The following is a 26,795-nucleotide window of genomic DNA, read 5'->3' as shown; positions in this document are numbered from 1 at the left end:
ATTTAAAACGTCGTTTTTTTCATCACATAAAGTGATGGTGTGTACGCGGCATAAGTCCACGTCAGAACTTGTTGACGTCCAAAATAGTCTGAAAGAGATCGAAGTGTTTGGATGGACAGAAATTAAGTCCCTTAGATAAAAGCTCAGTTTCAGCGGTGTTGAGAATTCTTTGTGAAATATTGATGACATTAGATGTTACTTCTGTGTTGCTCCTCGTGGAGCATATGGAGTGCTTTTTATCTTTGTGTCTTTTATCCCCCCGTCGGGTTTTCTTGTCACCATTCCTTTCTTCCTCGCTTCTTTGTTGGAACCACGAGGGTGTCCCCCAGGCCGTGATTCTTCATTAACCACTTAAGCCCCGGACCATTTTGCAGCTAAATGCCCAGGCCAGGTTTTGCGATTCGGCACTGCGTCGCTTTAACAGACAATTGCGCGGTCGTGCGACGTGGCTTCCAAACAAAATTGGCGTCCTTTTTTCCCCACAAATAGAGCTTTCTTTTGGTGGTATTTGATCACCTCTGCGGTTTTTATTTTTTGCGCTATAAACAAAAATAGAGCGACAATTTTTAAAAAAAATCAATATTTTTTACTTTTTGCTATAATAAATATCCCCCAAAAACATATATATACATTTTTTTTCCCTCAGTTTAGGCCGATACGTATTCTTCTACATATTTTTGGTAAAATAAATCGCAATAAGCGTTTATCGATTGGTTTGCGCAAAATTTATAGCGTTTACAAAATAGGGGATAGTTTTATTGCATTTTTATAAAAAAAAATTTTTTACTACTATTGGCGGCGATCAGCGATTTTTTTCGTTACTGCGACATTATGGCGGACACTTCGGACAATTTTGACACATTTTTGGGACCATTGTCATTTTCACAGCAAAAAATGCATTTAAAATGCATTCTTTATTGTGAAAATGACAGTTGCAGTTTGGGAGTTAACCACAGGTGGCGCTGTAGGGGTTAGTGTTCACTCAGTGTGTGTTTACAACTGTAGGGGGGTGTGGCTGTAGGACTGACGTCATCGATCGAGTCTCCCTTATAAAAGGGATCACTCGATCGATACGCCGCCACAGTGACGCACGGGGAAGCCGTGTTTACATACGGCTCTCCCCGTGCTTCAGCCTCGGGGAGTGATCGCGACGGAGCGGCTATAAACGAATAGCCGCGCCGTCGTCTCGGATCGCTCCCCGAGGGAACCCGCACACAGCGGGGGGGGGGGGGGGTCCCGATCGGACCCCCCACCCACTAGAAGGCAAGGACGTATATATACGCCCTTCTGCCTGTCCGTGCCATTCTGCGGATGTAAATAGTCGTGCGGCGGGCGTTAAGGGGTTAATAGAAGATCTTGTTGGTGCAGCACCCCGATCAGGTGAAGACTCTGAGCCTGATGTTGCATTATTATCGTAAGCGACCTCGCTATCGAATTTTTTGTTAAGTTTACCGTCCAAGCTGGTAAACTCGGGATGTGCTTGTAAAGGAATGAGTTCACTTTGAATGGTCTTGATCTCAGCCTGTAGTTTTTCTGTGTGTTCTGAATTAGACCTGATTAGTATGTCCATTAAACTTGATGAACAGGTGCTGAGAGTATCAGTCCATTCTTTTTTCAATTCATTGTTGCACAGCTCTGTGGTGGGAAACTTTTTTATACGTAATCCACGTGGAATTTGTGTCATTCTGACATAATCAGATAAATAATATGTATCCCAATATAATCGGATTTCTTTAGCCATAAGATTTTCAAGCTGCCTAAACATAGTAAGAAGTGAAAGTTCATTTCCGGCGTGAAGAGGCAGGGTGGCTTGAATTCCCGATCTGAAAGGGTTCTCTGCTGATGTTGTTAATGTCCTGCTAAAACCATGTTCCGCTGCAACCGGTGTGGGTATGCTGTTATCCATGAAAGACAGATGATCCTGAGTGGAAGTGTGGTCGAGAAAGGACTCACAATAGGTGAACAAAGTCTGTAGATAGGACCCCCGAGCTGGTGACGATGAGTGCAGAATCCAAAACAAATTGAGAAGAAGGAATCACCGCTCCAGGTGGGTCAACTATGTGATTGCAGACTAACTCAGGATACCGTGGGTGCTGGCAGTGCACTAGACATGCATAGGAATTAAAGAGAAGAATGGATAGCCGCACTCCAATGACCGTTGAGGTTGTCTTTTATTCAATCGAACAGCAGATACATCACATCACAGGGTTACAGCAATGGAACAAGGGAACAGCCGACGCGTTTCGCACTGGATTAGTGCTTATTCATGGCTAATGTGCGAAATGGACTGTTTGACATATATATATAGGATATAAAGGTGAACATGTGACTCCCATCAAAGACTGGCTGGGAGGAGTCTATAATTGGGAGACACACCCCAGACCAGATGGGAGTCACAGTTCACCTGTGCATACCAAAAAGTGTGTGAACGAACCTTCAAAATCCAAATAATTAAAAATGTACAAAAATGATCCACAAAAAATGCATAAAAACAACAATTATATAAAACAATACACACACACACAATACAGTGAAATGCTATACATGATATATAAAATACATAATAGTGTGTACATAGTACAAATATGGGAAATAAATGTATCAAAAATATATATGTTTTTTTATATATATGAAAGGTAAACATAAGCATAAACTAAATGTAAAAATAAAGGTGAACATAAAACACATCGTCTCTACAACTGCCTGAATAATGACAGGTGCCAAAAATTGATTGTGTCAAAACCAAGGACCAGTGCACGTATATGGAACGTATTAAGATGCATGGGTGTATATAAAGTGATATACATGTAAACCCATTTTGAACACAAAAGTGGCACTGTGATGGGGACCCCTGATGTAAAGGGGTGCTGTGATGGGGACATCTGATGTAAAGGAGCTCTGTGATGGGGACCCCTGATGTAAAGGGGCACTGTGATGGGGACCCCTGATGTAAAGGAGCTCTGTGATGGGGACCCCTGATGTAAAGGAGTACTGTGATGGGGACCCCTGATGTAAAGGGGCACTGTGATTGGGACCCCTGATTTAAAGGAGTGCTGTGATGGGGACACCTGATGTAAAGGGGCACTGTGATGGGGACCCCTGATTTAAAGGAGTGCTGTGATGGGGACACCTGATGTAAAGGGGTGCTGTGATAGGGACACCTGATTTAAAGGGGTGCTGTGATGGGGACCCCTGATTTAAAGGAGTGCTGTGATAGGGACACCTGATGTAAAGGGGTGCTGTGATGGGGACACCTGATGTAAAGGAGCTCTGTGATGGGGACCCCTGATGTAAAGGGGCACTGTGATGGGGACCCCTGATGTAAAGGAGCTCTGTGATGGGGACCCCTGATGTAAAGGAGTACTGTGATGGGGACCCCTGATGTAAAGGGGCACTGTGATTGGGACCCCTGATTTAAAGGAGTGCTGTGATGGGGACACCTGATGTAAAGGGGCACTGTGATGGGGACCCCTGATTTAAAGGAGTGCTGTGATGGGGACACCTGATGTAAAGGGGTGCTGTGATAGGGACACCTGATTTAAAGGGGTGCTGTGATGGGGACCCCTGATTTAAAGGAGTGCTGTGATAGGGACACCTGATGTAAAGGGGTGCTGTGATGGGGACACCTGATGTAAAGGAGCTCTGTGATGGGGACCCCTGATGTAAAGGGGCACTGTGATGGGGACCCCTGATTTAAAGGGGCACTGTGATGGGACCCCTGATGTAAAGGAGCTCTGTGATGGGGACCCCTGATGTAAAGGAGTGCTGTGATGGGGACCCCTGATGTAAAGGGGGACTGTGATGGGGACCCCTGATTTAAAGGAGTGCTGTGATGGGGACCCCTGATTTAAAGGAGTGCTGTGATAGGGACACCTGATGTAAAGGGGTGCTGTGATAGGGACACCTGATTTAACTACTTAAAGACCGCTGCATGTACATTTACGTCGGCAGAATGGCACGGACAGGCACATCAACTTACCTGTACGTGCCTGCCTAGACGTGGGTCGGGGGTCCGATCGGGACCCCCCCCCCGGTACATGCGGCGGTTCCGTAGGCTGCAGAAGCGATCCAGGATGAGGGGGCGGCTATTCGTTTTCAGCCACCCCCTCGCGATCGCTCTCAGCCAATGCGCGCGCCCCCCCGCCTCTTCCTGTGCTAACTGTAAACACAGGAGGGAAGTGATGTGCTCTCTCCTCGTGTCGGTCTTTTGGTCCGACGCTGAGGAGAGAAGACATCACACAGTAAGTTGCACCAACACTACACTGACACAGGTACACGTAGGCACACTTACCCCCCCCCCCCCCCCAGTCACCGCCGATCACCCCCCCCCAGTCCCCTGTCACAGTGTGTCACTGAATGAAGTGATCATTTATTTTCTGATTACTGCATTTAGTGTCAGTGTGACAGAAAAAAGTGTTAGGGCAGTTAGTCTTAGGCCCCTTTAGGTCCAGGGTAGCCCCCTACCCCCCCTAATAAAGGTTTAACCCCTTGATTACCGCCCTAGTTAACCCTTTCACCCCCTATTGCCAGTGTCACTAAGCGATCGGTTTTCTGATCGATGTATTAGTGTCACTGTTGCCGCTAGATAGCTATTTTTTTTTTTGAGGTTTGCCGCCAGGTTCTATAGCGTTAGGTACCCCCATAAATAAAGGTTTTAACCCCTGATTGCCCCTAGAGTTAACCCTTTCACCAGTGATCACCGTATATGTGTCACTGGTGACGCGGGTTAGCCAGTTCGTTATTTAGTTATTTTAGGTTCGCAGCCAGGTTTTTAGAAAGCGTCAGGTACCCCCATATATTACCTAATAAAGGTTTTAACCCCCTGATTGCCCCCTAGTTAACCCTTTCACCAGTGATCACCGTATAAGTGTTACGGTTGACGCTGGTTAGTTAGTTTTCTGTTTATAGCATCAGGGCACCCGCCGTATATAACCAAATAAAGGTTTAACCCCCTGATATCAATAAAATGTTAGCGTCAGTCAGGGTCTGCGTCGCCCCAGGCAGCGTTAGGTTAGTGCCAGTAACGCTTACAGCCACTCGCAAAGCATACACCCCCCTTAGTGGTATAGTATCTGAACGGATCGATACCTGATCTGATCAGATCTATACTAGCGTACCCAGCAGTTTAGGGTATCCAAAAACGCATTGTTAGCGGAATCAGCCCAGATACCCGCTAGCACCTGTGTTTTGTCGCCCAGCCCAACCCACCCAAGTGCAGTATCGATCGATCACTGTCACTTCAAAAACACAACACACATAACTGCAGCGTTCGCAGAGAAAGGCCTGATCCCTGCGATTGCTAACAGTTTTTTTCGAAGCGTTTTCTACATTTTCCTTTCTATAGTCAGGTGCTTTTTTACCTGTGAATCATCACCAGTCTACGACTAAATTTAGAGCCCAAAATGGCAAAGCGAATGTACACTGGTGAAGAGGCTTTTAGGATCCTGAGCATGACAGATAGTGAAGAGGAGGAGGTCACGCATCTGTCAGATTCGGGCTCAGAATACGATCCTATTTACGACAGCGGCTCCATGTCAGATAGCTCTGACGACGGAGTTGTGGTCCCTGCTAAGGCCAGGCGTACCCGACCCCGTTCTGATGTTGTTGAGCAGCAAGAACCGCAGGACCCTTGTATGGAGCAGAGAAGTACTAGCGCCGCTATTCCTTCTGGTGGATTGGCAAGCACCAGCGGCCTAGTACACCCTGGTCGTTCATCCAGCACTGCAGTATCACGTGGTGACGTGGCGAGTCCCATAAGTGCAGTTCAAGCTGGCTAGGTGGCAAGCACAAGTAGTGTCCCGCTGCCACCAAGAAGAAGACAAAGTCGTGCCCATAGTGTCCTTCCTGCAGAATTCGCCTATCCTGATTGGGTCCCCACCACTTCTGCAGAACCCGTACTTCCCCCATTCACTGGCCAACCCGGTATTCTGGTGGATACAGCAAATTTTATGCCACTTGATTTTTATTCGCTGTATTTCACGGAAGATCTCTATAGATCTATTGTGGACCAGAGTAATTTATATGCTGGTACCTACATCGCCGCTAATCCCCAGACCCTCCTTGCCAAAGAATGGAAACCTCTTGAGGTTTCCAAATTTAAGACCTTTCTGGCCCTTATCCTCAACATGGGCATACACCAATTTCTGGAATTGCAGATGTATTGGTCCACACATCCAATTGACCATATGCCCATATTCTCTGCTCACATGGCCAGGAAACGATACAAGGCGATCCTGCGGTTCCTGCATTTCAGTGACAATGCACTTTGTCGTCCACATGGAGACCCTGAATTTGACTGGCTCTACAAAATTCGGCCCCTCATAAACCATTTCAACGAACGTTTTGCAGCCTTGTTTAATCCCCAGCAAGTTGTCTGCGTTGACAAGTTTCCTGATTAAATTTTCTGGCCGCTTGTCTTTCAAGCAGTACCTTCCCAGAAAGCGTGCCAGAAACGAGGTCAAGCTCTATAAGCTCTGTGACAGAGCAACAGGCTACACATGGAGCTTTAGGGTTTATGAGGGCAAAGATAGTGAGGTAGAGCCAGAAGGATGCCCAGATTACATGGGGAGCGCTGGCAAGATCGTTTGGGACTTGGTGTCACCCTTATTCGGAAAGGGGTACCACTTGTATGTGGACAATTTTTACAGCAGCGTGCCACTTTTTAGTCACTTGTTTGATCGTCAGATTGGAGCATGTGGCACCATGCGACCTAATCGCCGGGGCTTTCCCCAGCGGCTTGTAGATGCCCGTATTAGGCTGGGGGCGAGAGCCTGCTGCAGATGTAAAAATTTGCTCGCTGTGAAGTGGCGGGACAATAGGAATGTTTTCGTTCTTACCACCCTTCACGCAGACACGACAGTACAAATTCGTAAGGCGACTGGTGTTGTGGAGAAACCCCTCTGTGTCCACGAATATAACCAAAATATGGGAGGGGTGGACCTCAACGACCAGTTGATGGCGCCGTATCATATTGCCCATGAGACGAGACGCTGGTACAAAAAAGTGTCTCTACATTTATTTCAATTGACTCTACTGAATGCTTTTGTCTTATACAAAGCTTCAGGACGGAATGGATCCTTCCTTCAATTCCAGAGGGATATCATCACAGAACTCCTGTATCCAGGCGGTTCTGTACCTCACCATCCCCTACCAAATGCAGTAAGCCGACTGCATGAGAGGCATTTTTCATATGCCCTCGAGAGTACCCCTACCCAACGAGCCCCCCAAAGAAGATGTCGTGTTTGTACCAAGCACGGATTTAGGCGTGACACCCATTATTTTTGTCCCCAATGTCCTGCCGATCCTGGTCTTTGTATTGGTGAATGTTTTGAATGCTTCCACACACGAGTTAATTATTAGTGTAGGGTAAAACATTTCACAGGCTAGGCACACTAATGCCGCTTACACACGGTCGTTTTATGCGATGTAAAAAAACTATGTTTTTAAAAACGTCAATTTCATTGACCGTGTGTTGGGGAAAACATCGCTTTATGTCTTGTAAAAAACGACAGAAAAAAATTGAAGCATGCTTCAATTTTATGTGTCGTTTTTGCCCAACGTCGTTTTTTGTGACCAAAACATTGACCGTGTGTAGGTAAAAACGTAGTTTTTGGCCCGCGCAAGTTAGGAGACGTCGGCGCTCGTTCTGGTAAAACTACTGTTCAGAATGGATTAAGTACATTCATTAGGTCATTTTTAACTTGTAAAGAAGAAAAGAATGCGCTTCTTTACACCCTGTTTTTAAATGCTACTCAAATATTTTCGTTTTTTGCGGCTGATCTTGTTACATAGTTATGTCAAGCTTTTAACTTCATTATTTATTGTTAGCTAATGTTTTGGTTTGTGTTGTGTTATTTAGGTGTATGTTCCATCTTCTAAATGTAAAATATATATATTGGCCAACATTTTATTTGTGTGTTTTTCTTTTGGCCTAAACTTTTGGTGAAATATTTTTAAATTTTTGATTTTGGAGTGTGTGAAGTGGCTGCAACAACATATTTGTTTTTTAAGTTACCCACAAGGAGGTTTTTCAACCTTGTAAATTTTTTCTTCAATTTTGGGCAAATGGGTCTGCCCACTCACTAATGATCTCTCAACTTCCTAAAAAATACACATGTTCAAATTTGGCTGATAAATCAAAATTGCATTTATTATGCATAAATATTAAATAATAAAATGGTGGCAAACCAAAAAAACAACTTCCTAAAAACAAAGATGCCAAGGAAGCCAGCACTAGAAAGCGTGCTTGAACTTAATTAAAACAAGTGTCCCCCAAGCCACCAATCCAGGCTGTGAGTCCAATATAAATTCCATCAGGGGCACCGTGTCATTTTTTGGGCTTTCTCTTCCCAGCAGCCTTCCCTGCAGTCTTCCCTGCAGCCTTCCCTGCAGTCTTCCCTGCAGCCCGAGTCCTTGTGGGCTGGGTTCCTGGAGGCGATGTAGTGCCAGGAGCCAGAGCAGCCTCAGGAAGAGGAGGAGCAGGAGGAGCAGCAAGGACAGGAGGAGCAATCCACACAATGTCGGTGTCGTCATCGAGCTGCCCCAGGGATGCCATGCTTATGGCTTTGAAAATGAGGAGTTCGCAGCGCACACGCTGGCTCTGCTCCAGATTATGGAGCTTGGCTGCAATGAGCGCTGCAAACCCCTCTACTTCACTGGGTGGCTCTCGGATGGCCGCAGTAGCTTGGCGAAGCAGGGTCTGGGTCTCCTCCTCCATTTGGCGCAGACTTCTGTGCCTTTTTGCGGGAGTGCGGAGTGGAGGGATCCGGGAGATGGTATCCCGCCGGCGTGCCTCCTGGGTCCCACTGGGGCCTGCCACCTCCTGGCTCCCAGTGGGTTCTGCCACCTCCTGCCTTGCAGTTGGCCCTGGCTCCCCCTGGCTCCCTGTGGGGCCTGGCTCCCCCTGGCTCCCTGTGGGGCCTGGCTCCCCCTGGCTCCCTGTGGGGCCTGGCTCTCCCTGGCTCCCTGTGGGGCCTGCCTCCTCCTGGCTTTGCTCTGCCTGTGTATCCAAAAAAGGGACATAGTTTAGGTTTCTTTTTCATTAAGCACACACATTTTTACAATCATGAGAGATGCAAATTGAATGCCAATACACTGTATATTACCCACAGGGTCGCTATCCCTAATTATGTGGCCCCTTACACACCTTCAGACATGGTCCCCCTGGAGTTGTGGGGGTTGTTGCAGGCTGACATTTTGAATTAGGGTGCCTTTACACCAAAATGCAAACTAGTATATTTGTTGTCAACTAGATTTTTCACAAAAAGTGTGTTTGTCATCTGGGACCCCTTGCATGTGTATTGCGTCCCCCCCTCCCTACTGGCCTACCAGAAAATGACACACAATCATTCTGACCCGTTCATTTTTCTATCTTGTCCACATCCTGTTTTGACACTACTGTCTATTGCTATTTAAACAAAAAAATTAACATTCCCTTTGAATTTAGAACACTAGTAACCTCAATTTGACATAATTATTATACTTGTCATATACAAATTTCCTATACAAATTACATACCTGGCTCCATGGGTCACAATTGGGGTCCTCCAGGAACTCTTGATCTTCCTCCGAGCTTGCCTGCTCTTGTCTGCAGGGAAGCTGTGAGCTCCCTCTTGGGGGAAGGGTAGACATGGATGCCCTGGTCTCAATGTGGTCGTCCAGGAACTGCAGCTGACTGTAGTACCACAGGCTAGGTTTGTAGATGGAGTCAGCTGCAGCCCCAGACCTCATTGAGGCCAGGACTTGGACCCGTTGGGCCCTGTAGGTGCCCCTGATGGAATTTATTTTGTTCTTGACTGTGTCTGTTGTGGCGTGGGGGACCCTTGTTTTAACAAAATCCAGCATGCTCTCCTTTGCTTTTTCCCTGGCATCTTTGTTTTTATTGATTGTTTTTTTGGTTTGCCACAGAACAGGATGTTCCTTCCATTTCTGAATGAATTCAGTCATGAACTCCGCATCCTTAAAGGGATCCATGATTTCTGCAAATCAAACATATAATCAAAAACATAATGTCAGTAAAGCCACTAGCTTTCTCACCATATATAGCCCACAAACTCATTCCCTGTTCACTATAATAAAGTCAAAAAATTAAGTTACGTACCGTCGTTTGCAAAGATCGTGACTTCCACCTTCTTCACCAGACTCTGCACGCCGCTTACAAACATTTCCGATCCCTTTTTACACTACGCACGCGTGACGCTCCGCACGACACCCCGCCCCTGACGTTCGGAATCGTCCTTTCCCCGCCCCTTCTCTAACGTTTTGTGAGGGAGAAATGATGGACGACATGAATGACAATTCCAGCTCAAGCCAGGAGGCAGGCCAGGCCCAACCACGCAGAAGATACAGGTGCAGAGCCTCCAACATGTCGTTCAACGAAATGGTGGAAATGGTCACCATTTTCAGGAGGGAGGACTATGATGCCAAGCATGGCCCCTACAGGCATCCGAACAAAGTCAAGGCCACAATAATGGAGAAGGTTATCCGGAGGCTCCAGCGCAAGTTTGGAAAACACAGGAGCAGAGAGCAAGTGCGCAAAAGGTGGTCAGACTTGAAGAAGAGAGAACCACAGCAACTTGCCAAAATAAATAGGGTGATTCGAAGAAGAAGTAAGTATTTTTCATGTGTATTAATTATTTGTGTGTGTTCTTTGTGCCATGTGGTTTTTCTTTCAGGTTGACCAGAATTGTTCTTATGATTGTGGGCGCATGATTCTGTCGTCGGAGTCGTCGTTCATTCGCTGACTTTCAATCATAAAATGCCATATTTGTGAAAAAGGGCATCATGCCTATTTTGCATGTGCAAAGGGGAGTTGAATCACTGTGTCAGACAAAAAGAGCGTAATTTTAGTAATTTGGGGCGAATGAACGACGACTCCTAGGACCAATTATTCGACCCAGAAACATGAAAGTTGTGACATCTTTTTGGTTTGAGGTGTCATCAATTGTGGTTTTGATGTAGATGTGTTTCTAACTCGAATTTTGGAATAAAAAATACCTTAATATACAGAAAAAGGAGGGTTTGCTCAGCAGTTCTTTATTACACATGTGGACTCAGTAGCACAATTGTTTGTCACAATCACAACCTATGTCGGGTGTCACACAGGGGTGAGCAGATCCAGTGGATACTTGGTTAGCTTCCATGTAGAAAACGAGACCAAATGTACCAAGATTTATAATTACTTTGTGAATGGTTAAAATACTGGTCTATCTTATTTGAATGGTTTTTAAAAACAACAATATTGCCATCTTTAATTTTTAATAATATATGTTCTTTGACTTTCAGGCCGCTATAATGTTTTAAGCTCATGTTTTCCCTTTCTTCAATCTCATAGGGCACAATGAAGCAGCAAGGCAGGAGGCACAAGCAAACCAAGCCACACCTCCGAGGGATGTAGACGAAGGGGAACCTGCCACAACATCGGGTAAAGTAACATATACCACAGCTTCAGGTAATGTAGATGTAGGCCTACATAATTTTAATACATGTTTTGGTCACACATTTCAGGAAGAAATCGGGCAGGTGAGGGACTTGACACCTATAGTGCCCAGCTCCTCATCGCAGAGGTCTTGTCATGCAGGGCCCAAGTCGAGGACATCCATCTTGCCTGCCGTGAAATTCGGCACAAAGCCAAAACGCTGGAACGCCAGCTTAAAAATGTTATCAATGTTGATTATAGTGATTATATTTTGTCATAATGTAAAAAATAAAAAAAAAAGTGAATATATTTTGTCCTAATGAAAAAAAGAAGAAAAAAATAAACAAAAAAGTGATTATATTTTGCCCTAATTTTGGGAAAAAAATAAACATATTTGTACTCTAAAAAATGTGTGGCTAGTTATTTGTATCAATGCTGACTCATTAAATAACTCAGGTATATTTTGTTTGTTAAGATTGACACTGATGGGAATTTTGTACATCTCAAACACATGGCTCGATGAGAACCTACGAAAAATAACCATTCCCCAAAATTACAAAAAGCAATTCTAATCTAAATAATTACACTGTTTATTCAAGAATTTTTTTTTATTTTTTTTTACACAAGATTGGGCATTGCAATGGCCCCCCTCCCCATAAAAAAATCCACATAGGATTGACGCACTGCACGTGCAGTTTGGGGGGCCAAGCCTGTATGGCTAGCCTCACGGCCCGGCTCCGGAGCCACAACATCTGCCTCATCAGGCAATACCGTAGGTAAGTTGGCAAATGTCTTCTTAAATAATTGTGTAGAATGCAACAACATAAGATGATGTGATTCCATTTGTATTCCGCAAGGTTCATTGCAGTTAAAAACAATCTGAATCGGCTGGCCATGATTCCAAAGGCATTCTCTACCACACGTCTTGCCCTGGCCAGCCGATAATTAAAAACCCTCCTCTCATGGGTGAGGATGCGTTGGGGAAATGGCCTCATGAGGTAGGGACCCAAACCAAAAGCCTCATCTGCAATAAACACGAAGGGCATACCCTCTTCGTTATCCTCCGCAGGTGGCAACCCTAGGTCCTCTGACTGAAGACGTTGGGCGAACTCCGTCTCCGCAAAGACACCGCCGTCCGACATCCGACCATTTTTCCCAACATCCACGTACAAGAAATCATAGTTGGCAGACACCACCGCCATCAAAACAACGCTGTGGAACCCCTTGTAGTTGTAAAAATGGGATCCACAATGGGGTGGGGGCACGATGCGGACGTGCTTGCCATCAATGGCTCCTCCGCAGTTCGGAAAGTTCCAACGCTGGGAAAAGTCCGCTGCCACAGTCTGCCATTCCTGTGGCGTGGTGGGGAACTGTATAGAAATATAAGAAAAAATACATTCAAACAAAAATTGTGAACAGAATATCTCAAAACATTCAAGGGATCCCCCAAAAAAATTAAAAAATCTGTTAATATTACAAAATAATATGGGATCACTAAGCATATTAATCACCCCCTCTGATGTGCAATAAAACAAATTAGGGGGAGGGGGGGCCCAAGATGAGTTTGTGACCTGACAAACAACCCCCAAAAATAATAACCTTAAAATATATTTTGTCAAAATATTACAATGTAATCCTTAAAAATGTGGGGGGGGGGGTTTCTACAATGGAGGCCACAAATAAAGGGGGATATAGGGACACACAAAATGCAGCACTACAATGGAGGACACAAATAAAGCGGGATATAGGGACTAGGCTAGGTGGGTTTGGCCACAAAAAATAATGCTGGACAGGTTGGCTAAATAAAATAAACATGTAGGGCTTAAAAAAAATTGAAAACCACCATACATAGAGACCAAGTGAACATTCTCAGCATATTACAAACCGGTTAATTAGGGAGTGTTTTTGGGCATAGTTTGGGCATAGTTTGGGCATTGAAAGGACACCACTTACCTTAACATAGTCCTTCTGAAGAACCTGAATGATGGCCGAACAGGTCTCCGGGATTATGAGGCCCAGAGCCTGGGGGGAGATGCCCGTCGAGAACTTCAAGTCCTGCAGACTTCTCCCTGTTGCAAGGTAGCGCAACGTGGCAACTAGGCTCTGCTCAGCAGTGATGGCTTCCCGCATAACAGTGTCCTGCCTGGTGATATATGGCGACACCGAAGCCAAAAGCTGCTGAAATACGGGGTCAGACATCCTAAGAAAATTCCTGAAATCATCAGGGTTATTTTCTCGGAGCTCCCGCAGCAGAGGCATATGACAGAACTGGTCCCTGCGTAGCAACCAGTTCTTGGTCCACAACCTCCTCCTCACCCTTTTCATGGACAGTTGCCGGGATGCAGCACACATCCTAACAACAAGCACAGCACGATCTCAGCGACGAGTTCGTACCCGCAACATGGCTAGAAAACGGTCGTCAAATCAGATCAGACTAAAAATTACGCCCTGAAGTACAGAATAGCATCTGAAGAACGACCTGCTAAACAGCACCGTGCACACCAAAACGCAATGCCAAAACAAATACGTCTTGAATACAAGCACTGTATCACAGATCAGACGACAAATACACAAACTGTACACCAGAAAACGAAATTTAAAGCACAAACACTGAAAAGCGCGAATCGTCTCTCACCAAACTTTTACTAACACGCAGCAACACGATATCAGCAAAAGAGGCCGTCTTCCGCATGGAAACGACCCTTTATAGGGACGTCGTACGTGCTTTACGGAACTGCGCTTTGCTAGAGCGTTTGGAAAAAGCGATGGTGTGTATGCTACGTCGTTGTTCAAATTGAAGTTTCAAAAACGTTGTTTTTTTAGATCACAGAAAACGTCGATTTTTTAGATTGCATAAAGTGATGGTGTGTACGCGGCATTACACAGGGTCTCCCAAGATGCCATCGCATTTTGAGAGACCCAAACCTGGAACCGAAAAGTTGAACAGTTACAGTTACAAAAAAAAGTGTTAAAAAAAAAAAAAGTAAAAAATAAAAAAACACAAAAAAATATATATAAAAAAAAAAAAAAAAATAGTTGTCGTTTTATTGTTCTCTCCCTCTCTATTCTCTCCCTATTGTTCTTCTCTTTTTTACTGTATTCTATTCTGCAAAGTTTTATTGGTATGTTTTTTTCATGCTTGCTTTTCAGGTATGTAATTTACTGTTTTCAGGTACGCCATTCAGCTGTTGCGCGGACTTATTTATCTTGACAGCAACAGCGTTTGCTCCCACGATATATAAAGCCGCGACTCCAATGCTGTAGGAGGTGATTTCACCACCACAGTTAAAAAAAGAGCATATAAGCCGAAGCATGGGGGCATTAGGGGCGGAGGAGCGATTTTGCTCCTAATGCCGCGTACATACGGTTGACATTCCTACGGAGGCTTTCCCGTGGAAAAGTCTGACCATGTGTACACGGCATAGAAAAGTCCGACCGTGTGTACGCGGCATAACTTTTTTGCGGGAGGATGCCCCCATGCTTCGGCATATATAAATGGTGCATGTATGCCCATCATTAGAAGTGGGTGGATGAAGGGAGGTATTCTAATGGTGGGCATACCCACCGATCAATCCATATGTGGAATTACACCCCAAAATACATTCTGCTGCTTCTCCTGAGTACGGGGATACCACATGTGTGAGACTTTTTGGGAGCCTAGCCGCGTACAGGACCCCAAAACCAATCACCGCCTTCAGACTTTCTAAGGGTGTAAATTTTTGATTTCACTCCTCACTACCTATTACAGTTTCGAAGGCCATAAAATGCCAAAATAGCCCAAAAAAAACCCAAATGACCCCATTTTGGAAAGTAGACACCCCAAGGAAACTGCTGAGAGGCATGTTGAGTCCATTGATTTTTTTTTTTTTTTTTGTCCAAAGTGATTGAATAATGACAAAAAAAAAAAAAAGTTGTCACTAAATGATATATTGCTCACACATGCCATGGTTATATGTGGAGTTGCACCCTAAAATACATTCTGCTTCTCCTGAGTACGGGGATACCACCTGTTTGGGACTTTTTGGGAGCCTAGCCGCCAAGCACCGCCTTGCCATGCCTTCAGCATTTCTAAGGGCGCAAATTTTTGATTTCACTCCTCACTACCTATCACAGTTTCAAAGGCCATAAAATGCCAAAATAGCACAAAACCCCCCCAAATGACCCCATTTTGGAACGTAGACACTCCAAGCTATTTGCTGAGAGGCATGTTGAGTCCATGGAATGTTAATTTTTTTTGCCCCAAGTGATTGAATAATGACCAACAAAAAAATGTACAAAACATTGTCACTAAATGATATATTTCTCACACATGCCATGGTTATATGTGGAATTGCACCCCAAAATACATTCTTCTGCTTCTCCTGAGTACGGGGATACCACCTGTGTGGGACTTTTTGGGAGCCTAGCCGCGTATGGTACCCCCGAAAACCAATCACCACCTTCAAGATTTCTAAGGACATACATTTTTGATTTCACTCACACAAATCTTGAAGGCAGTGCTTGGTTTTCGGGGCCCCGTACGCGGCTAGGCTCCCAAAAAGTCCCACACATGTGGTATCCCCGTACTCAGGAGAATGTATTTTGGGGTGTAATTCCACATATGCCCATGGCATGTGTGAGAAATATATCATTTAGTGACAACGTTTTGTAATTTTTTTTTTTTGGTCATTATTCAATGACTTGGGGAAGTCTGGTCTCCCAGTACCTTAACCATCAGGATGATCTCAATGTAGCTTAGCATATAATCCAGAAAATCATATAACAAAAAAAGAAGGACCTCTCATAGTTTATAACGTTTTAAAACGGGGAGGATTTAATAAACAATGCACTTACAATTGAGTAGAAAAAGTACAACATTGGTAAAAGGAAGCGTCTCCGATCTCGTGTTCCCATGCTTCTCGCTACTCAGTCAGGAAACACAGCCGGCGTTCAGGACGGAACGCGATGACGTCACGGCCCCTGCACAGCCAGCAACACTTGAAGTTGGAAAACTCCCTGCATCTGGAGTAAAAAGGGTTCATGGACTTCAAAAGAGAAGGAATTTTTCGAGGCAGACAGTTGACAGACATCATAATAGTGAACACCTTATGCATCTCAAGCGGCTGGAACGTCAGGTGCGCTTACTGCGTAAAACACTGGCGGGAGCAGTGGAGTGTGTACTGCAGATCCACACTGGACATGAAGACCTTAAGTCTGGACAGGAGGAACTCAAGGCTGGGCAAGAGAGGCTGGAGCAGGAGTTTGCACACACTCGGTTGCACAGAATTAGCCTGATGGATTTGCAAGAGAATTACATGGCACCACAAGAGATAGGTGGCGATTCACAGATTACTCTTTCTCCTATTTTGCAAATACCCACAGATGTTGGCGATCGGAGACATCTCACTGCACCTCTGACACCACCAATGTATGACAAAGTTACTGCTGTGGCACCCTTGGATTCTATGACCACCCCTGTCAGAAGCAATCCAAGCCCAGTGTCCTTCATATCCGTCACACCCTTGGATTCTATGACCACCCCAGTCAGAAGCAATCCAAGCCCAGTGTCCTTCACATCTGTCACACCCTTGGATTCTATGACCACCCCAGTCAGAAGCAATCCAAGCCCAGTGTCCTTTACATCTGTCACACCCTTGGATTCTATGACCACCCCAGTCAGAAGCAATCCAAGCCCAATGTCCTTCACATTTGTCACACCCTTGGATTCTATGACCACCCCAGTCAGAAGCAATCCAAGCCCAGTTTCCTTCACATCTGTCACACCCTTGGATTCAATGACCACCCCAGTCAGAAACTATCCAAGGCCAGTGTCCTTGACATACCAATACTGTACTGTATCGTCGGTGGCAAGGAGTAGAAAGCCCATTACCAGACTTTGCCCTCCCAGTCATAACCAAAGAGGATACAGCCCTTATAGTCCTGCATTCGCTCAACAAACCGGGGAATATGGCCCGGCTTGTTTTGAAACATTTAATTTCATGGGAACAATACCAGCAGTGGACCAAGAGGGTTAATTTTGATGGTAATAACCACAAACCGGGAATCCCCGCAAATCTAAAAGCAACCATTCTCGACTTTGTCCACCAAAGATTCCAAGGGGACAATGTGCAAGCTTGTACGGACAAAGTTAACAAATTCCTCAGGATGTCATGAGAATGCCCTTGGTCAAAGTTGAAATAAAGACACTTGAGTTGCAATGTTAAATAATACTGTATCATGTACAGTAGTTAATGTGCTGTGGACACTGCAGAAATAAATATACATTATATGTGAAAAAACGATTGCCTTTTTTGTTTGTTTGAACTACATTAAAATACTGTAGAGAATATTGTGCACTGTACTGTACAGTACTATTTTTCTGTGCTGTTGGATGGTGTGGGTGAGAGGAGGGACACCTTTCAGTGCTACAGTAGACAACCTTGTGGCCTGCCTACAGTAACAGAATCTTTTTTTCACAGCTCTGGCTCAGCAAGTTTAAATTACAGCTCCCCTCCCCCCACTCTGTTCACATTGCAACCTTGAGAGCCGAGGAGGGAAGAGAATTGGCGCCATGGGCGGTGCCTGTAAACTGGCCCAAAACCCCAACTGGCAGAGTTGTTAGGGGGGGGGGGTGTTTCAAAATACTGTACAGTATGTTTCCTACTGTCCATTACAGTACAGTATGTGTATGGTACTGTACTTTCTACAGTACCATATAGTATGTATCTATTGCTGGTGCAACCAATATATAATTCCTGTACTGTCCAGTAGTGTACAGTACTGTACATGATCCCTGAATGTGCAGATCGCCAGATATGATCCCCTTTAAGATGGTGTGGTACACAAACATAAATAACATAAATAAAAAAGAACAAATACTCAAAAGTACAGGTATCTTTAAAATTGAGCTTTTACTTGCTTTTTTGTTAGAATACAAAATATAACAATTACTATACAAAAAATCAGTCCATAATGAAATCTATCTAATAAAAACATAAATTAGAACACAAAATAGACAAATTCACACACCACCACCCCAAAAAAAACACGCTCGACTTTGGGGCGTGCTGGTCAACCAGCTGAATGGTTTCTGTAAGAAAAAAAAAAGGTAAGAATACAGTAAATGGGCTAATCTAAAACCTTCAATTATTTTTAAAAGACATCGATAACTTCCAGTGGGTGCCCATACGGTTAGCAGAAAAAATGTACAGCATGTACTGTACAGTACCAATAGGAGTGCCAGACCAATGATAATAGCCCAAATTGATTTATTGGCTTGCATTAAAGACATTCAACACGTTTTGAACTTCCTTATGCTCCAACTTCATCAGGGCATAAGTAAGTTACTGTACTTGCTAGACCAGGAGAGTTACTAGCCACCAACTTAATGAACAGCAGAAAAGAACTTTATTTTTTATTTTTTAATATATATATATATATTATATATATATGAAATAAATATATATATATATATATATATATATATATATATATATATATATATATTATATATATATATATTTATATATATTTATTTCATTCTGAAACTATAGAAAATCACTACAATAGAGTTTCATTAATGATCTACAGGTACAGTGGTCTAACATGAATTCCATCTAAAAATATAGCTATAAAAATCTCCTTGAACAAATATATACATTGTAATACAGTATAACATTTTGGTCATTTTATTGTTTGGTCAATATTTGTTTTGTGGTCTGTCTAGTAAATTTCCGTAAACCTTCTGTCCTTGCTACAGTACACAGCAGAAAGTGAACAGAATTCTCTCCAAAGTGGAGGGAAATCCATCATAAATAGTTACGTTACTGTAACACTTGAAAACCGTACTTTACTCTAAGTATCCCCACTGAAAGAACGGTCACCATGACCTACAGTACTGTACAGTAGACTATAGAGCTATGGATCTGATCCTGCCTGCTAGAGTGAACTGGAGCCAGGCCATCTATTTCATGGAAAAATATTATAGATGGCCTCATCACATATTGTACGCTTGATCGAACAGAAGTCGCAGTTGACGCTCCGACTCTCCCACCCACTTGCTGAGGCAGTCTGCTCCTTTGCGCATAAAGAAAGAAACCTTCCTGTCACCCTGGCTGCATTCGTTGGCCAGCGCTCGTGCCACTAGGGTTTTTCCCGTTCCAGGGGGTCCGTAAAATAAACATCCCCTGGGTGGCTGGATCTTGAACTTCTCAAAGATCTCTGGATTCAAAAGTGGGAAAACCAACATTTCTTTCAATGCATATACTGTATGTACTGGCTCAGACCTCCAGTATAAGGAGAGAATGAATCTTCCCAATAGATACATACTGTATGTACTGTACTGTACTGTAGGCAGCAATAAAAAAATTGATAAAAGTGTTTCCTAGAACTGTATGACCCCAACAAAAATGATTTTGGCTAGAGATACCCATTGGAGGACCGCTGAGTGTGAACATGAAAGGTCCTGGCACTATAACTAAAATGGAATTCCACCCATGATAATCCTTACTGTATTGGATAACGGCCCCTCCACCACAAAGACAACAGTTAACTGCATGGCAGAACTACAAAGACCATAATTCATAGCGTTGCCAAATGGCGTCCTGCGCCGACTGAAGTATTGGATTTGAAAAAAGATTGGCCATGGCTGGGATCGAACCGGGGGCTCAGAGGAGGCCTGAACAAAAGCTGAAATGCGCACAAAGGTTTTTGTCCAGCGCCACCCTGCAGTAACATGTAGCATCAACAGTTTTAAGAATGTATTGATTAACAGCGCAAGCCCATCGCGGATGGTCTCGGGGACATCAAGCACGAGAAGTACAAGCTGCAGCGCCGAGCACCAGCGTGATGGGCTTGTGATAGAAATACAATATCGGGATCACCTACTGTACTGTATTGCCTGCCTTAAATAGTAACCCTGTTTTTAACTACAAAAGTATGGGTTAGAACCATTTGACCATTGTTTGAACGCTAAGTGAACGGAAGTCTGGTAATGGAGACAGATGGTTATAGAGATTTATTCTTCTCTTAGCATGTCAGTGATGGATTTATTTGCATATTCATGTAAAATGTAAGGGACAAGGCAAAATCAAACTCTTCCCTGGTATCTTTCTCATTGTATTCCCTTGTGATTCCTTCGTAGTATTAATGTGATTGAACTGTACAAATGTGGGGGGGGAATGTACTAAATATTGCTGTCCTATCTTTACAGATTGTCATTGTGTGCCTTGTTGTTCTGGATGCCTTATTTGTGGTAACTGAAATCGTTCTCGACTTGGAACTCTTGGTGGACAAAGTTGACCATATTATACCAAAGGTAAGGACAATGTGGAGGGCAGCTATGAAAAGATAGGGGAGGCTGCGCAGAGAAGGGGAAAACATGTTTACCTTTAATGCCTAATATTACCAGCCAACATTTTAATCTTCTTTTACAAATATTCTAGTCCATATGCAGCTGATAGACTAATTCAATAAAAATATTAAAATTGCACACCTTTTATTGGAATACACAGGTTAAAGTGGAGGTTCCACCTATCTAACAACTTAACCTTAAACACAAGGGCACAGTTAGCCTAAAAAACGTTCTCCAAACAAAATTTTTTTAAAACGTTTGTTTACCTGTCTGTATGGTCTGTGAAGCAGGCACTTCCTGGTCTGTCTGAGTGGGGCTGGGCGTGTCTATTTCTTTCCAGCATAGCCGCTATGCTTCTTGGGAATGCAGCGTTACGCAGCGTCACGATGTGTGTACATTGAAGGGGGCGGGCGAGTCCTTTTCAGGACGCTGCGCCGTTGTCACAGTACTGTGCAGTGCTGACGGCGCGCCTGCTTCAGAATGCCAGGAGCCAAGATGGAAACGTCCATCGCTGTATTTTATAAAGTTTACCTTCTGATGAATTAAGAATGCTGGCGCCTAGATTCCTGGGACGGGTGAGTACATTATTGTACATGTACTAAGCGGGAGAAAGGATTTTTTTTTTAAAAATGAATTTCGGGGGAACCACCCCTTTAAATTACAATAGATGTATTTTATCCTTAAACTGTTTGTGTTTTATTTATTTTTTCCTTATTTTTTTCTTCTTTTATTAGCATTTTTCCATCTTGTATTAGCTACTAGGTATTTTTCCCTTTTTTTCAGCTACATATTAGATTTTTTTTAGAAATCTAAGTAATTTTGAAGTCCCAGGTTTTTGCTGCTTGGCTGGAATACAGCTCTTATCCACCAAGGGCGACTACTTATTATTTTTGGCAAGTGTATTAGATTTTCATATGAATTTAGTGGGCCAGATCCACAGACGAAGTACGCCGGCGTATCTACTGATACGCCGGTGTACTTTCAAATTTCCCGCGTCGTATCGTTGTTTTGAATCCTCAAAACAAGATACGACGGCTTCTGGGTTAGATCCGACAGGTGTACGTCTTTGTATGCCTTCGGATCTAAGATGCAATACTTCGGCGTCCGCTGGGTGGCGTTTTCCGTGTTGGGTATGCAAATTAGCGATTTACGACGATCCATGAACATACGCGCGGCCGTCGCATTTTCTAACGTCGTCTGTAGTCGGCTTTTTCCGGCGTATAGTTAAAGCTGGTATTTTGCGGCGTATAGCTAGACTTGCCATGTTAAGTATGGCCGTCGTTCCCGCATCAAAATTATAATTTTTTTTATTTTTTGCGTAAGTCGTCCGTGAATAGGGATGGACGTAACTCACGTCTAAGTAAAAAAAATGACGTCCTAGCGACGTCATTTAGCGCAATGCACGTCGGGAAATTTCGGGACTACGCATGCGCAGTTCATTCGGCGTGGGGATGCGCTTCATTTAAATGAAACCCGCCCAATTTGAAATCCGCCGCCAGAAATACACTACGCCGCCGTAACTTACGGCGCAAACTCGCTGAGGATTCGAATATACGCCAGGTAAGGTGCGGCGGCGTAGTGTATCTCTGATACGCTGCGCCGATCTACATGTATGTGGATCTGGCCCAGTGTGTTTAAAGTGTAAAGGTTTTATTTTTATTTTTTTATGTTATGCTTACCTTCTATGTGCAAGGGTTTTGCATAGAGCAGCCCCAATCCTCTTCTGGGGCGCCCCACCGGCGCTCTTGGCTCTCCTTTTAACGGGTGCCCCCACAAAAGCTGCTTTCCACGGGGGCACCTGTGCAGGCTCCCTCCCAATTCCCACTGCTGCGTCAATTCACACAGACAGCGGGACTTGGCCCTGCTCCTGTGTCACTGGATTTGATAGTCCACAGTGGGAGTCAATGGCCCCTGCTGCTATAAATCTGTCCAATGAGGAGAGAGACAGTGGCTGGAGCATCTGGGCTTGTGCACATCGCTGGATCGGATTGGGCTCAAGTAAGAAAAAGGGGGGGTTTTGGGGGCAGCACAGAAGGGTTTTCACCTTAATGCATAGAATGCATTAGGGTGAAAAACCTTGAGACTTTACAACCACTTTAAGTCTGTTGGTTGCACATCGAATATTTTGGATAATTTTAATTGTGGAATTGTGTCTGACACTTACTTTTTATACAGGTTGGCCTTTTGTTCTTGCTGCGTAAGCATGCCCTCCCCCCCCCCCCCCCCCGCCTAATGTTTGATTATACTGTTGTATGCTGGAGATAATACATTTATCTTGGGATAGCAGGTTACAATGAATGAGAATACCTCCAGAGTAGGCATCTTGATATGTAATAATAAGTGAGCATATGTCACAGTGCCAAGAATAATCTGTATCATGCAAGTCACATGTAGCAACTCAACCAAAGATGCTATCCCACTGATCTAAAATATGGTTATTGCATATTACATAACAAGCAACTAATTCCAGTAATAGAATTAGAAATAAGTGTGTTTAATCCTACTTCTAGAGAATCTGTGAGGAAGCGTAAAGGAAACTTGCAGTGAAAAATTGTAGACTTACATTGCTCTCCTCTCCTTCTGTGCATGCTTATTGCGTGGCTGTCATAATTCAGTGTCTGCAGTACTTTTTGTGTGACTAACCTGGAACAAGTGCACAGATCAGTAGTTTTAGGTTTTACAATGTATGTTTCATGCTAAGGTATGACAGACAAAAAACTAGCATTTTTAGAAGCTGATCTGCCATGGTGTCGCCTATATTTCTTCCACCAAAGAAAGGAGTCCATACTATGAACTGGTCAAACAGTGCTGTATTGTGCAGTGTCTGTTTTGTGAGTTCATTACTTTCAACACACTATGATTATTTCCATATGGGGATGTTACACAATGGTACTTCTTGCTACAGCAGAACCTGCACATACCACTTTGACGTGGTATCACATATGGTATTAAAGGCTGGTATGGCCTTTTTTTTATTCAGTTATCTGTTATCTAATTTTGCATATATACAGGGCCAACCCTATGATGGGACCGGGTGGTACCATGGGTACCAGGCAGCACTTTTAGGGGGGCAGCATACTGATGCCTACCAGCCCGTTCCGCTACCCAAATAAAATTGATGTCCTTTTTTTCCCACAAATAGAGCTTTCTTTTGGTGATATTTGATCACCTCTGCGTTTTTTATTTTTTGTGCTATAAATCTATATATTTTTTTACTTTTTGCTATAATAAATATCCCCAAAATTTAGAAAAATAAACAATTTTCTTCAGTTTAGGCGAATATGTATTCTTCTACATATTTTTGGTACAAAAAAAACACAATTAGCGTACATTGATTAGTTTGCGCAAAAGACATTGTGGCTGCCGGCAATTCACAGATCCCTTTATACTCCTGGATACATGTATAGAGCCATGGCAGGTCCTTTTATACGCCTATATGCATGTACAGAGCCATGACAGGCCCTCTTTATACATCTATAGAGCCATGACAGGCCCTCGTTATACTCCTATATACATTTATAGAGCCATGGCAGGTCCTCTTTATATTCCTTTACATGTAAAGAGTAATGACAGGTCCTCTATATACATGTATAGAGCCATGACAGGTCCTCTTTATACATCTATAGAGCTATGACAGGCCCTCGTTATACTCCTTTATACATGTATAGAGCCATGTCAAGTACTCTTTATAGTCCTATATACATTTATAGATCCATGACAGGTCCTCTTGATATTCCTTTACATGTAAAGAGTAATGACAGGTCCTCTATATACATGTATAGAGCCATGACAGGTCCTTTTTATACTCCTATACATGTATAGAGCAGTGACAGGTCCTCTTTATACTCCTTTATACATGTATAGAGCCATGACAGGTCCCCTTTAGTTATCATGATATAAAATAATGAATGTGGGGGCCTTTTGGTTGGCGTGATTTTTTTTCTGGGGGGGGGGGGGGGCAGCATTTTATTCTTGGTCCCAGGCAGCACAATGCCTTGGGCCGGCACTGCATATATATGTATGTATAAATGAGTATCAAATAACTTCCAAAGGTGCTTCTGATCCCAGCGCTCAATAGTATAAAAAGTAACCTGCAATGAAGCTGCTATTATAATACAAACAAGTTAATAATAAAAAAAAAACGTATGCTTCAGGTAAGAACTAGGGGCCAAATCCACAGCCCCGCAGCGCAACGTAACTTAAGTGATTTAAGTTACACTGCCGCAAATTTCCTAAGTTAAGTATCGATCCACAACACACTTACCTGGAAATTTGCGGCGGTGTAACTCAAATCCGTCCGGCGCAAGGCGTGCCGAATCTAATGGGGCGAGTCCCATTTAAATTAGGCGCGCTCCCGCGCCGGACGTACTGCGCATGCTCCGTTGGGTAACTTACCCGACGTGCATTGCGCTAACTGACGTTGCTCCGACGTCATTTGCTTAGACGTTAACGTAAATGGCGTCCAGCGCCATTCACGAACGTCTTACGCAAACGACGTAGAGTTTAAAATTTCGACGCGGGAACGACGGCCATACTTAATAGGGCTTAGTCAAATAGGACTCAGCCCTATTTTTACGCGGCGCAACTCGACGTAAACGACGTAGATTTAGTGCGACGGGCCCGTCGGGAACGTTCGTGGATCGCCTTAAGTGTTCAGTTGCATATTCTAGGCCAGCCGCAATGGCCTCGCCACCTAGCGGCCGGCCTAGAATTGCATCCTTAAGATCCGACAGTGTAATTCAATTACACATGTCGGATCTTCTGCCTATCTATGGTAAACTGATTCTGTGGATCAGTTCCATAGATAGAAACAGGGATACGACGGCGTATCAGTAGATACGCCGGCGTATCCCTTTTGTGGATTACCTCCTATATAAAGCATTAACAGAACTTGAACTGAAATCTGATTGATTCCAAAAAATACGAGTTCATATCCTGCAGTAAAGACTCCAATTGCCCCACTAAAAATCAGGGGTGATGATCAGTTTTTAAGAGGTCCAAAATCCAACTGTAGCACAATTAAAAGCGATCAAATGTGGGATTCCATTCAGATCTCATTCACAATGAAAGGCACCCAGGTAGTTCATGTAATCAACAGCCCGGTGTGACGTCTCCCAACAGATGATAGTGGATGGATAGATAACCTCAGTTCCGTCACCATTAAAACATATGCACTCCCCTGTGGTAATCTACTCACCAGACGCCAAGTCAGTTAATGCCTGATAAATCCTCTCTGGATACAACAATGGCTCCTCTCGGTATACATGATGATCCTTGACAGTGGATGAATGCGTGTATTAGTGCGGACATGTAAGGATACAAGGGCATGCTCTACATAGTGTAAAACCATTTATTAATAAAAAGGTAATCCCCCGCATACAAGAAATGCTTACAAGATAGTTGCTTGATAAACAGCAGGTCATATACAGCTTTGCATCAACTCTATATATACTTTGCAAACGTTGTGTGACCGAATGGCAAAAATAAAACCATTAGACATTCCATGACGGAGTTGTTGCCATGAACACTGGCATATTATGGAATTATAAATACCCTCATGTATGATTTTACAGAATTGTAGAGGATACCCTCATGTGTGGTGATGCGGAGCTGTGGATGATTCTTCATGTGTGATGGTATGAAATTGTGGCTGATAATCTCATGTGTGATGGCACAGAATACTGAATGATACCCACATGTGTGATGGCACAGGAGTATGGATGATACTCTCATGTTTGGTGTTGCAAAAGTGTGAATAATTCCCTCATTTGGATGCTGCCCTCATTTGTGATGGTACTGAATTGGGGAGGATACCCTCAAGTGTGATGGTATGAAATTGTGGATGATGCCCTCACTTGTGAAGTCTCTCATGTATGAAATGGCATGCTCCCTGCTGAAATGCTGCTTTCTGGCAGAATATCCAACACTTTAAAGTGTTACTAAACCCAGGACTCTACATTTTCTATATCCGGTCTCCCACAGAACATGGAAATGCAATTATTTTAATAAATATAAAACTTTTCTCATCAGCAGTATATAGCAGTCTTG

At 43.7% G+C, this 26,795-nt stretch overlaps 1 protein-coding gene across 2 annotated transcripts in view; it reads left to right on the top strand.

Annotated features, from left to right (window-relative positions):
- Window positions 1-26,795, top strand: part of LOC120933357 (voltage-gated hydrogen channel 1-like) — a 64,754-nt gene that overhangs the window by 16,966 nt on the left and 20,993 nt on the right. For both annotated transcript variants that reach the window (XM_040346546.1, XM_040346554.1), the window contains exon 2: window positions 20,607-20,711. In XM_040346546.1, coding sequence (XP_040202480.1) covers window positions 20,607-20,711 — 105 coding nt within the window. The remainder of the gene's footprint in view (window positions 1-20,606; window positions 20,712-26,795) is intronic.

This window comes from Rana temporaria, chromosome 1 (assembly GCF_905171775.1).
Source record: "Rana temporaria chromosome 1, aRanTem1.1, whole genome shotgun sequence".
NCBI lineage: Eukaryota > Metazoa > Chordata > Amphibia > Anura > Ranidae > Rana > Rana temporaria.
This window is presented reverse-complemented; position numbering and strand designations above follow the sequence as displayed.